At 38.7% G+C, this 14,190-nt stretch overlaps 1 protein-coding gene across 2 annotated transcripts in view; it reads left to right on the top strand.

Annotated features, from left to right (window-relative positions):
* cpsf1 (cleavage and polyadenylation specific factor 1) overlaps positions 1 to 14,190 on the top strand; it is an 86,974-nt gene that overhangs the window by 50,009 nt on the left and 22,775 nt on the right. For both annotated transcript variants that reach the window (XM_028818030.2, XM_028818029.2), the window contains exons 27-32: positions 908 to 1,024; positions 2,488 to 2,578; positions 7,432 to 7,516; positions 11,634 to 11,775; positions 11,968 to 12,120; positions 13,755 to 13,931. In XM_028818030.2, the coding sequence (XP_028673863.1) occupies positions 908 to 1,024; positions 2,488 to 2,578; positions 7,432 to 7,516; positions 11,634 to 11,775; positions 11,968 to 12,120; positions 13,755 to 13,931 (765 nt within the window). The remainder of the gene's footprint in view (positions 1 to 907; positions 1,025 to 2,487; positions 2,579 to 7,431; positions 7,517 to 11,633; positions 11,776 to 11,967; positions 12,121 to 13,754; positions 13,932 to 14,190) is intronic.

Below are 14,190 nucleotides of genomic sequence, written 5' to 3'. Positions count from 1 at the left end.
AGCAGTACTGTGACCAGTTTATCTATTTTATGACCAATTCTCTCTGGTTTTGGTTTTCATTTTGCAAAGTCAAAGTTGTTTTTGAATTCTTCAGTTATGTTTATTTTTGTTATTGACTAGCCATGCTACTAATCATTTAAAAATATTTGCTACCTCGTGCCCTACATGCATTTTCAGCTGCTTTCCTCGGTACTCGAGTGTGTGTGATTGTTTCTTCACTGATTCTCCCTCTGTCAAGCATGTTCCCGTAAAGCCTGCTGCTCAGACTATGTTATTATGTTCTTGGTGGTGTTCTTGAATCCAGTCTGCTTTTATACTTGAATGTCTTTGAAAGTGACTCTCCACATGCCTCCCATGCTGTTTCTCCTCTTCGTTTGTCTTGCCCTCACACTTCCTCCTTTGTTGTGTAACCAAAGCCAAACTGACCAATCAGATTACTCAGAGGGACTGGGCAGACAGACTTTAGTGCTTTATTATATAGTAGGTAAGACATTGGCTACTTGTACAGGCTTTAAAAACAAGATAGATACCATCTTGCATCAAAATGCAAATACGGTATTTCTAATAGTAGAATACACCTGAAATGTTACTAATATTACTAATCACATCAGTAATAATCATTACAAGCACAGTATGAGTACAGCACATGCAGGTAGCCATATAAAAATTGCATTTACAATTGCGGTATTTAGGTAATGCTTTTGCCCGGAGGAACTTACAAATCACCTCAACGACTGTGAATTTAATCATTCATTAATTATGGTTTCAAAGTGAGGCAGTAATGGGACTGAGTTTGAAATGACATATTTTACTTTGTTAGACCTTTCTACTATTAAATCCTCACAGCTTACTCCTTAACACCTCTCGATGGCTTTTATTCATTTATCATTGTTTTGCATTTTTACAGGGAGAACTTCGAATTAGTGTTTTGCCAACGTACCTTTCTTATGACGCACCTTGGCCAGTAAGGAAGATACCTTTACGATGTACTGTGCACTATGTCTCTTATCATGTAGAATCCAAGGTAAATTCATTTTATTTACTTATATTTTATTGTAAAATAAATAAATACTAGGGGGCTCTGCCCCCTGCTCACTTTGCTCGCCCACCCCCGGTTTTGTTTTACCAGATATACAATTTAAACAGATTGTTATTTTCATGGGAATTGTTACATATGCATTATTTTCACTTTTACTTTAAAACTTTTGTAAAAACAATATGTAGAATTAACTTTTCTTCAAGATCGCATTGAATTTTGATTCCATCTGGACTTAACATCATGACAACGCAACATATATCTGCCTGTGAGTGAATATCGTTTCTTTCTCTCAAATAAGTAAAATGACTTTCTTGAATGTTTGTCCATGCTCTTTCTTCTTCGCTTTGTCATTGATGTGTCATCTTGAACATATAAAATTATTATCCTGATAACATTTATAAGAGCTGAGAGCACAGGAAGTGTGTCTGGCACAAGCATTCACACGACTGAGGTTAGATGACTGTGGTCTTGTTTGAAAGTAGTTGTCAGTATGGCATGACTTGAAAGAATCTCATGTTAAAGGTCTAGATCTCATGGGACTTCATACTGCGCCAATGTTTTTGGAATCTTTTAATTCTCACTGGCAACACGAATTACATGATCTACAAGTCTACGACTTAAAGTTCAAATGTTTTCGCTGTTCCATTATTTCACCGAGTAATAATTTCCGTTTGTTTGTGCTAATGCGATCTTTACTATCGGTTTTTTGAGACTTTTGAGTTTTCGTACTTCCATTATCTGTAACCTGCTCTGCATGTGTACCGCGCCAATATTTTTGAATTTTTTACGATGTTCTACGTTGTCATCTACTCTGTCTTTTATTTCCGGCCCCAGGCGTGGTTAAATCTCTTTCTTGCGGGACATATAATGCTGCTCGCGTTGTAAAGTGCTTGGGGGAGGGGGAAGTGGGCAAGCTCAACGCACACTAAGGAGATGCAGTTGGATCAGCTGCTGTCTTGCTGGTGCTGCTGGGAGCTGCATGTTCTGCTTGTTGCGCTGCGCGTCGATCATTTAAAAGCCTGTACAGCAGCTGTCCTTTTGTCTCACTGCCTTCTCTCGCATGACATCAAAGTGTCTTCCGAGAAAATCACATCTTGTCTCCCTCCCAAGATTTTTTTTTATAATAGAGAGATTTTATTTATTAATAGTATATTTTCATCATATAATGCTGAGAATCAATGATTTTTTTCATATTAAGCATTTTAAGGCAAACAGTTGAATGTTTTCAAATTGAGAATGGGGTATATCTGTTTTAGTGTTTTTATTTTTAATAAAATTTCTTCTCTCATTTGTGCCTTTGTGGATTAATTATTGCAATCAGTTTGTTCTGTGAAAAGAACTTTAGTATCCTTTTCCATGTTGTATGTTTCTCAGTAATGTATTAAATAGTTTTTGTTTCTACAGGTTTTCAAAAAGAGATGATTTTAGAGCATCTTATTTTTGTACAGGTGTATGCTGTCTGCACAAGCGTGCATGAAATTTGCACACGTATCCCTAGAATGACTGGCGAAGAGAAAGAATTCGAAGTCATAGAAAAGGGTGAGGAAGTTACTTGTTTAATAATCTTTAAAGTATTGATACTGACATGGCTGGATTTCATATAAATGAATACCAAAGACTTATACCTCATGACATTTTCTAAAAGAAAAAAATATTTACGTTAAGTCGTCAGAATAAAAAAATGCAAGTTTTCTTCATTTTATGTTTCTCTTTATATTTGACAGGGTTCTGTTCTTGTACTCTGCACAGTTCATATGTTGGTGAATGCATTTGCTAAGGTCATATGTGCTGCTGGAATAGTACAATCACAAGGGGTAAAACAGTTCAGTCAGCTTTTTGACCTTTTGAATTTTACAATCTAAATTTGTAACTATCTGTTTCTTTGTGATTAGAAATAGCAGTGCTGGCATGAATTTTTAAGCCATTAAAAAAACTGTGCTTTTCTCTCTGTCATCATAACCAACCAATATTTTTTTAAGCAATGTTTTTGAAAAGTTGAACAGTTTGTTGTGCTGCATTATGAAAATTAAGATGCTGGGATTATTCGGTATGGTAAGGTTATGGTCATATTCTGATCACATTCCCAAAGGCTTTATCCATTGTTATTCCCATTTTTATATGGGGTCACTTTTTTTTTTTTTTTTTTTTTTTTTAACTAGACATCTATAGCATGATTTTTATGGGAAGAAGCTTTTCCTAACCTCTATTTTACACCTTGCATATTTATATTACAAGACAAAGGGTTTAATTTATTTGGAAATAAACATATTATCCTATATAATTTATAGAACCCTTAAGTTGACTTCATTAACATTCTGTCACCTTGCAGTTCAGGAATCGACATAAATCATTTCCCAAATGATTTTGGATAAAAAGAAATACACACATAACATGACAGAACCAGCAAGCAAAACAAGAAGATGTCGTAAATCAATTCCCACTGGCAGGCAAGGACAAAGCGCTTAGTGTATAATCACAGAGGACTAAGGGGTAACCGCAACAGCAGATCCAGCTCAGCGCCAGTCACACAAGGAGTTCCTCAGGGCTCTGTCCTCAGCCCTCTTCTCTTCTGTATTTATATGCTTCCCCTGGCCATATTATTTGTAGCTATGGACTGGGTTATCATTTTTATGCAGATGTGCAACTTCATTAGAGCTTTCTCAGTTCACAACTTACCTCAGTGAAATTAAAACCTGGATGGAGCAGAACTCTTTAAAATTAAATTGCAACAAAACTGAACTCCTGCAAATTGGCACTAAAGCGCTACTTAAGAAAATGAGCTCCTTTTCAGTCACTCTTGATGGTGATCTCATCAGACCTTCTTCTGATGCAAGGAACCTTGGTGTCATTTTTGATTCCTCCCTTTCTTATTCCGCCCACATAAACCACATTAAGAAACTTTCTTACTTTCACCTCCGTAACATATCCTGGGTTCTCTCATTCCTCTCCTTTTCTAATGCTGAGAAACTTGTCCATGCTTTTATCACATCCCGCATCGATTATTGTGACTTGCTGCTGGCAGGTACCTCTTCTAATCTTGTATCAGCTCCAGTTGATTCAAAACTCTGCTACAAGAGTCTTTACACGAGCCAGTAACTGTGAGCACATCACACCCATCCTGCTTCAGGATGGAATGTAAAATTCTGTTAATAACCTGCAAAGCTTTAAATGGCCTTGCACCGGACTACATCAGTGACCTTCTAAATCACTATGCTCCTGTCCGCCCACTAAGGTCCTCTGATTCTGGTAATCTTGTTGTGCCGCACACTAACCTACACTCTGAGTGACAGGGCCTTCAGCTCCATAGCACCCACACTTCGGAATGACATCCCAAAATTAATTAGATCAGCGGACTCCATTCATTCTTTTAAAAAACAATAACTTAAAACTCATCTATTTAGGAAGGTTTTTAACTTAACATTCTGCCCTTTCTTTCAGTTTACCTCTCTGTCCAGGTGCTCAGGATAATTTGTGTGTCTGTTATATCACAAATTAGTTTATTTGTTAGGTTTTTCTTTTAGTATTGAATGTAGTATTTTACTCTGGTTTATTGTCCTTTATTCTATTTAATGCTTTGTTATCTGTTTCATTGTTCTATTCAGGAAAACATTTGTATCCAATGTTACATATACCCTGCAGTTTTTTTTTTTCTTCTTCTTCTAAGACTCTGTGAAGCGCCTTGAGCATGGGAAAGGCACTATATAAATAAAATGTATTATTATTACTAAGGGTTAAATACATTTTTAAGTGCATGACAGGGTGCCCCTCCTGAAGTATGGTAAGTGCACACCGTCTTCATGTTAGTTAGGGAACATGCCGGCAAATCAATTTTTGAAGTGTTAGTTTGGAGACCCCCCAGCCCACCATTTATATAACAGATTGACAGATGTTTTGGCACGCTTTTATAAAAATTCCACAACAGTCCAATCCGCTGCTGAGTTAGATTACTGAGGTAGAGATTTCTGTTGTCCCAGAGGACTACACTACTAGAGCAGTGATTTTTAACACACCTGGAGGTTTATATCCACTTGGTGGTGTTCAGTGAAAGTGGGCATTCCCTTCTGACAGAACTGGCATGCATTGTTTACCTTAGGCCACTCCAGATGCTGCAGTCTCTGAATGAATTGCTTCCCTTTAGCTGTTTTGCTGGCAAAGTCAAAGTCCATTTTTGTTTTGTCTTGTTTCCTCTTGATGCTCAAGTTAAAAACTACCATAACAAATTAAAAATGGATTAAACTAAGCAAACTAAAATGTATCCACTCCCATACACTGCTAAAATGTATGTAAACTGCTTTAAAAAAATAAAGGAACACTTTGAAAACATATCAGATCTCAATGGGAAAAAATCCTGCTGGATATCTCTACTGCTATGGACTGATATGGTAATGTGTTAGGAACGAAAGGATGGCACGTCATTTGATGGAAATGAAAATTATCAACCTGCAGAGGCTGAATTCAAAGACACCCCAAAAATCAAAGTGAAAAAATGATGCGGCAGGCTCGTCCATTTTGTCAATATTTCATTGCAGCAACTCCAAATCATACTTAGTAGTTTGTATGGCCCCCATGTGCTTGTATGCATGCCTGACAATGTCCTAATGAGACGACGGATGGTGTCCTGGGGGATCTCCTCCTAGATCTGGACCAGGGCATCACTGAGCTCCTGGACAGTCTGAGGTGCAACCTGGTGGCATTGGATGGACCGAAACATAATGTCCCACCCAGAGGTGTTCTATTGGATTGAGGTCAGGCGAGTGAGCGTGGGGGCCAGTCAATGGTATCAATTCCTTCTTCCTGCAGGAACTGCCTGCATACTCTTGCCACATGAGGCCGGGCATTGTCGTGCACCAGGAGGAACCCAGGACCCACCGCACCAGCATAGGGTCTGACTGTGGGTCCAAGGATTTTATCTCGATACCTAATGGCAGTCAAGGTGCCATTGTCTAGCCTGTAGAGGTCTGCGCGTCCCTCCATGGATATGCCTCCCCAGACCATCACTGACCCACCACCAAACCGGTCATGCTGAACGATGTTACAGGCAGCATAACGTTCTCCAAGGCTTCTCCAGACCCTTTCATGTCTGTCACATGTGCTCAGGCTGAACCTGCTCTCATCTGTGAAAAGCACTGGGTGCCAGTGGTGGACCGGCCAATTGCCACATGAGGCCGGGCATTGTCGTGCACCAGGAGGATCCCAGGACCCACTGCACCAGCATAGGGTCTGACAATGGGTCCAAGGATTTTATCTCGATACCTAATGGCAGTCAAGGTGCCATTGTCTAGCCTGTAGAGGTCTCCGTGTCCCTCCATGGATATGCCTCCCCAGACCATCACTGACCCACCACCAAACTGGTCATGCTGAACAATGTTACAGGCAGCATAACGTTCTCCACGGCTTCTCCAGACCCTTTCACGTCTGTCACATGTGCTCAGGCTGAACCTGCTCTCATCTGTGAAAAACACAGGGTACCAGTGGTGGACCGGCCAATTCTGCTATTCTGTGGCAAATGCCAATCAAGCAATCAAGCTCCACAGTGCCGGGCAGTGAGCACTGGGCCCACTAGAGGATGTCAGGCACCCAGGCCACCCTCATGAAGTCTGTTTCTGATTGTTTGGTCAGAGACATTCACACCACTGGCCTGCCTGCTGGAAGTCATTTTGTAGGCTCTGGCAGTGCTCATCCTGTATCTCCTTGCCCAAAGGAGCAGATAGCAGTGGGTTCTGCCAATGGGTTAAGGACCTTCTATGAGGGGCCCTGTCCAGCTCTCCCAGAATAACTGCTTGTCCACTGGAATCTCCTCCATGCCCTTGAGACAGTGCTGGGAGACGCAGCAAACCTTCTGTCAATGGCACGTATTGATGTACCATCCTGGAGTAGTTACTTGTATAATCTCTGTGGGGTCCAAGTATCACCTCATACTACCAGTAGTGACACTGACTGTAGCCAAATGCAAAACTAGTGAAAAAACAGAGAAAGAGGGAAAAATGTCAGTGGCTTCCCTCCACCTGTTAAACTATTCATTCCTATTTTGGAGGTCGTCTCATTGTTGCCCCTCTAGTGCACCAAAGCAGCTGAAACTGATGAACAACCCCCTCTGCTACTTAACTGACCAGATCAATAGCCCAGAAGTTTCATTGACTTGATGCAATACTCGGATTAAAAAGTGTGCCTTTAATTTTTTTGAGCGGTGTATATTCTTTTATACAGTTTTATATTCTACAGCTTAATTTTACTGGGAAATATCATGGACTATGTACCTAAGAGATAAGAGCGGTAATAAAAAAAAAGTATATTTTTGTTTATTTTAACAGTATTTACATTGACTTTGACAGAATGCCTTGTGTTTCCTTTTCATGAACTGTTATTCTTATCAAAGCCTCTTTCTGTTTCAGATGAGAGATACATAAGCCCACTGCAGGAGAGGTTTTCCATTCAGCTTATTTCACCAATCAGCTGGGAGACAATCCCAAATACACGGTAAGGAGCCAAAGGGAATGCAGTGAAAGTGAATTGAAGTAAAAATAAAATGTTGTTTACACACACCGGCAACTTTTCACTGGTTAATATTAATGATATTGGCACAAATAGAAGAGAAAAAGACATTATAAGCTTTTCTTATTCTTCATTACTTTTTGTACCTCCATTTCAATACTTGTTGCAAAGTGCCATACAAAAACATAATGATAAGAGGTTTTTCCTGTTTATTCTAGAATACATGCAGTTGCCTGTGATTGTTACTTCTTTTCTGCATCTGTATACTTAAAAAATGAAATGAAAGTAATAGACCGTGTTTGGCTGTGCAGTCTTCATCAAGTGGCCTGTCAGTGACTCAGATGATAGTTCTCCTCATGTTTAGGTCTCAGCCCTGCCGCACTCATATACAGTAAAGCACCAACATGCCACACACCTGATGAAGGTCATTCAGCTGAAACATTCTCTCTTACTTTCTTCTCTTTTGAATGTGGTAATAGCATTCACTTTTTTTCTTCCATTTGTAAATGTGTGCTGATGGAGCACTTCACTAATTCCATTGCATGTACTGGTATGTGCCGCTTAACGCTCACGATACATTCTGTGAAGTAGGACGTTATGCGATTTGGATGTTGTTCAAACACCATATTATGTAGCGTTTAGAAAAGCTATATGGGATACTGCAGTGTGCCTGTTTTGACTAATAAATACAGAGAGGGTAACGCTACTATGCTCTGGAAACTCGAGATTTACCAGATTGAGTGCAGCTTCTGCTTACGAGTCAAAGCTTACATTGTTGTGCAGTAAACTTTTTATTTTTAAATAGGAAAAGTTTACATTAAAATAAATGATATGATGTACACTATAGCGCTGGCAGTGCAATCACTTTGTATACAAGAGATGCAAGATAAAATGTGTTGCGTGTGGGAAGCCATTGTGTTTGCTACTTCTGGTTATGTCTGCCGTGCATATTCTCCAATCTGCGTTTCTGAACTTTACTATAACCTTAATGGACCACAGATGTATATGCAGTTGGTCGTTGCCAATATGGACGTTACGTGACATACAGCTGTAATTAAATACAAGGGTAAATCAAAAAGTAAAGGCAATTTGAAAATTATGTAGTAAATGCATGTAAACACATCACGTTGTTCAACAGTAGTGCAATCCCACAATGAAGCATCCATGGTCAGTTGATCTAGACTACTAGCAGAGCTGTGTGCTGTGTGTGATCAAACTACGCATTTACTATCATAAACATGTAGAATTGAGTCAGATTCTGTCTGTTGCAGCCACCACATAATTTTCAAATTGCCTTTACTGAGATAATTCACATAAATTCAAGCACACACTGCAGGTACAAGTTTTAGTCCAAGATATTTGCACTTAAGGGCCAGAGGTGTCAAAGTAAGGGCCTTAAACAAATATAATGAAATATTTATCAATATGCATGTTGATACAATGTTGGATACAGATGAAATTAGTCAATACAGTACAACTCAAAAATTGCCTTTTGTACAGCCACAAACAGAAAGGCCCTACAGAGAGTCAGCAGATAATTGGCCACTCTTTAAACTCATTAGTGGACATTTTTAAAACATGATGCCCCTGGAAGGTTGCAGGTATCCTGCAAGACTCTACTCATCCCAGCCACCACCTTTTTACCATATTGCCTGCCAGGAGACGCTACCAGCTATAAAGACATGTACTTCCAACCTTAAAAGCAGTTATTATCACAGAGCCATTGTTGAAGTGAACTCTGTAAGAACACTGCTTTCCTAAAAAGCATCTTCTTAACATGACTGTCTCTTATGTGCAATAATATATGGGTTTAACAATTTAAAAGCTGTCATAAATTAATTACCGTATTTACTTGTGTATAAGAAATCGATCATAAAATCAGACCCCGACTTACTGTATACGCCCGTTCAAAAATACACTTCATTTTTTTTTTATTTTATTAATTTTTTTTTTTTTTTTTTACATCTTCTTGCCTCCTCCAATCTCGCACCAGTTTCTCAGACACATCGAATTTTGTTGCAGCGCAGTTACCAATTTCTTTCACCACTTCAACGACGTTTAATTTAAAACCAGCTTCATATTTTCTTCTGATCGAATGTTCCATCGTAGATAAGGGATGCTCTTATGATAAAGGTGTTTGAGGGCATGAGATACAAAAAACACAAAACAGTGCAAACGTTGCTTCGGAACAGTTCGGGTATTACCGTGTGGTCACGTAGGCACAATACATAGAAAAAAAGGCCGTGTGATGTGTGGTTACTCTTTCAGGTGGGTGTTAGCATATCATAATCTCTTGGACCAATAGCACGCAGCCTTTTTTTCTATGTATTGTGAGTTTTCCACATTTGGCTTATATGACTGACATTATAAAATACCGGAAATTATACGGTAAAATCAAGCCCCGACTTATCCGCGGGACAGTACTGCAGAAGTATACAATTAGTATTACTGTGGGCATATTTATTTTAATAATTTTATTTCTCACAGTATTTTTAGTGTGATCGCTGCTTCTCTTGCTTAATATTTATCTGTATTTTTTATTTAAATACTGCTTTCTTACTTATTTTATATTTACTATTTACATTAAAACTTTGATTATTCGTCACTTGATTAAACATCCGCCTCTGTTAACCGTCAACGCTTACCTATTACTGTCCTACTCGTGCTGTGCGGTGAGCTACGAGCTGTGCACATTGGCACACCTCTCCCTTGTGCTCGCGCGTAGTATTCTGACTTCCCCAGCACCATGTGTCATGCCACAATTTGAAACCACAGTGTCATTTACGTACCTTCTGTTTTAATGGTATTTCGTAGCTTTTCTCTTTTCTTATAATTAATCTCCTATACATTGTAATGGCTTATAAACATAAATGTATAGTGTAGGAATTGTCAAAAAAATTTAAATTATTAAACATTTACGTAACGGCGAAAGTGCATCAAGTATTGCTTCAATTTACAGAGTAGGAAGAACATTAGTGAACGATATAAAGCGTGATGCTGACAAAATTGAAAAAAACATAATTTTAAAAATCACAAAACAATGAAACTTACTAAAAATGAACAATTGAATATTATATATATGTTATCCATCCATTATCCAACCCGCTATTTCCTAACTACAGGGTCACGGGGGGTCTGCTCGAGCCAATCCCAGCCAACACAGGGCACAAGGCTGGAAACAAACCCCGGGCAGGGCGCCAGCCCACCGCAGATATATGTTATATTTTGTTAATGTACTTTTGTTTTGTAAATACATAATGACTATCTGCTATATCTGCTAAACTAATCTACTGTATGTCATTTTTGAAGAAGCTGTTCTGTTATCCGTCCTTTCCCTTATCCGTCACACCCTCGGTCCTGACCCCTGATGGACAATTGAGGTTTTACTGTACTATGTTATACATTATTTTTATATAGCGCCTCATTTTTTTTTTGTAGGAGTTGCACATTAAATTTCATTGTACTGGATATGTGCAATGACAGTAAAGACAATAATAGTCATTTTATCCATTATCACATTAGTGCAGTCTCAGCACACTATAACAAGTTTACAGATTGAATTCAAAATACATAACACATAGACACAAAACGAGGGATAGCTCAGTAAAATACACAAACAAGAAGAGCATGTAACGGCAAATGCAAAATCAATGCAGGTACAGTAGATTTCAGATGGAATGAGGCAGTGGTCTGTCAAAATGTTCGTGTTTTAAATGTGCAGTTGTTAATCGTGGTTAAGGGTAAACAGTACAGCGAGCATCACTCCACATTAGTGCCTTCTACGAGATGCTTCTGTAATGTATAAGAGCACAACAAAATCTGTTTAGCTAAGGGCTGATAAGAACGTGGCTTTTGGCTCATTTTAGGCCTGTAGGTAGTGGAGTGGCCATGCAGAAGAAAATGATAATATCCATGTAGTAATGAAAGTATGAGAAAGTACCTCTTTTTACTTTTCACCACCCAAGCTACAACAGCACTACTCCATCTTGTATCAGTTATAACTGACTCACAGCCTTCTGTACATTTTAAGAGTCCATCTGGCCAACTGTTTTGGCAGTCTGTTTTCTTACATATATAAATGATAATTTTTCTTCTCATACAGAATTGAACTTGAAGAATGGGAACACATAACCTGCATGAAAACTGTGGCTTTGAAAAGTGAAGAAACTGTGTCTGGCCTAAAGGGTTACATTGCAGCAGGAACATGTCTAATGCAAGGAGAAGAGGTCACTTGTAGGGGAAGAGTAAGCCATCATTTCTCATGTACACTCTGCTGAAGAGAGGCCCTTTATGACATTGTATTGGTATTTAGAAAATAGTTTCAAGAGTATATCAGTAAGATCGCATGTTAAGCTTTCCTGAAAGTGTCGTCCTTTGTGTTCAAAATGATATTTTAGAAGCAGTGTCGCTACAGCTGATCTCTCTTTGATTTGCAGATTTTAATCATAGATATTATTGAAGTTGTCCCAGAGCCTGGACAGCCACTCACAAAAAATAAGTTTAAAGTCCTATATGAGAAAGAACAGAAGGGACCTGTCACTGCTTTATGCCACTGTAATGGTTACCTTGTCTCTGCCATTGGTCAAAAGGTAATGTTTTCATGTAACTTTACTTCCGCCTTTCAAGTTCTGCTATTTTTGTAATTGTTATGGAATGTCACTGTGATACATCAGTAATACTACAGGAATATAATAATTTCATCTCCGAGATTAATGAAGTACAGTGGAACCTCGGTTTGCGAGTAACTTGGTTTACGAGTGTTTTGCAAGACGAGCTAAAATGTTTAATAAATTTTGACTTGATAAACAAGCACGGTCTTGCAATACGAGTAGTATGTATACGCTTTGTCTGCTGAGCGTCATATGATCACAACTGAGCTGATGGTTCTTCTCTCTCTCTCTGCGGGATTTTGGGTAATCGTCTCCTATTCTCCATCTGAGTTGGTGTGCCTCACTCATATAGTCAACATCCGTACAAGCGTATACTGTTTACTACAGTATTGTGACTGTGTGTGTGTGTGCTGTGACATGCGAGTCCCCGTCTTGCACCCCAAAACACGAAGCTGAGTCTCAGTACTTTAACAACACCAGCTTTATTCAGCTTGAAACAGCAACAGCGTGGTTTTATATTGTAGCGGGATCTGCCACTCTCCTATACACAGACACAGCAGTCAGGCAGGGTCGTGGCCAAGTAGTACTGTGCCCTGCGCATTTATAATGTTCCTTGTTCCTTGTATCACCCATCGACGGCAGGCGCTTATAGCATGTCCGCAGTCTTTTTGGATTCGCTTCTACGGCGAACTGCTACAGCACTGGGAGACTGCGGTTGCTTTGGAACGCTCTTCCATGTGTCGTCCCGTTGGGTGGAACTCAAAAGAGTTTAGAAACTCACTCACACCAGCCATGATTATTTTCAAAGGTAATGTGCAGGTTAATTTGTTTTATGTATTTTTACTTTATTTTTTGTATTAATCATTTTTATATGAATAGTTTTGGGTTGTGGAACGAATCATCTGAGTTTTGATTATTTCTTATGGGGAAATTCACTTTGATATACGAGTGCTTTGGACTGCGAGCACGTTTCCGGAACAAATTATGCTCACAAACCAAGGTTCCACTGTTACATCAAATAAAAAAATAAACTAAATATGTCACAAGCAGCTTTAGCAGAGCTAGTCTGATAATGTCAGACTAAAATGTTGTTTCCTGTAGCAGCCATTAGAATCAGCAGGTTTTAGAAGCTGACGGTCTCTTATAGCAGTGGTCTCATCTGGGCTGTTGTCTGTTTGGGAAACTTCAGTTTTTTCCCAAAGCATTGGGCACAGTTTTTGGGAGTAGACCATTTTGTGATTAAATTGTCATGGCAATCACGATTGTGATGATTATACTTTTTTATTATCATTTCCTATTATCAGTTCATTTGGTCCACACATCTTGGTATCAGTCAAAAGTGTAATGATTATCCTTTTTTTATTATTATCATTTCCTATTATATCAAACGTGTAATGATTATCCTCTTTTTATTATTATCATTTCCGATTATATCAAAAGTGTAATGATTATCCTATTTTTATTATTAGCATTTCCTATTATCCAGTCATTTGGCCCACGTGTTTCTTGAGTAATTTGATGATATTGGCATTCAGATCCTAGCAATGAAATTGCATTGACCTTAACTTTATTTGATTTTTCTTAATAACCTATCTCTTCTGCTCTTCAATAAGATTTTCCTTTGGAGTTTGAAGGATAACGAGCTCACTGGGATGGCCTTCATTGATACCCAACTATACATCCACCAGATGTTTAGCATAAAAAATTTCATCCTCGCAGCTGACGTCATGAAGAGCATTTCAATTCTCCGTTACCAGGAGGAGAGCAAGACACTTTCTCTTGTTAGTCGGGTAAGACTGAATTCTTACATTAGTGAAATACTGTAAATACTTTTATCAGAAACTGACCCATCCATGGGAAGAAAACACATGTTATGTTTATTTCTCACATAAATTTTATAACCCGAAGCACTCTTCTTGGCTTCAGCACATCTGGTCCAAAAGCACATGACCTTTACTTATCAATGACAAAACTGACCTAGGCATACTTTCTGCCATTTCAGACGCCTTATATACAACAGCGAAGTTCTTTGTTTTTATCCTTCTGGTC

This window comes from Erpetoichthys calabaricus, chromosome 13 (genome assembly GCF_900747795.2).
Source record: "Erpetoichthys calabaricus chromosome 13, fErpCal1.3, whole genome shotgun sequence".
NCBI classification, from domain to species: domain Eukaryota; kingdom Metazoa; phylum Chordata; class Cladistia; order Polypteriformes; family Polypteridae; genus Erpetoichthys; species Erpetoichthys calabaricus.
The sequence above is the reverse complement of the archived record's forward strand: the minus strand, read 5'-3'. Positions and strand labels throughout refer to the sequence as shown.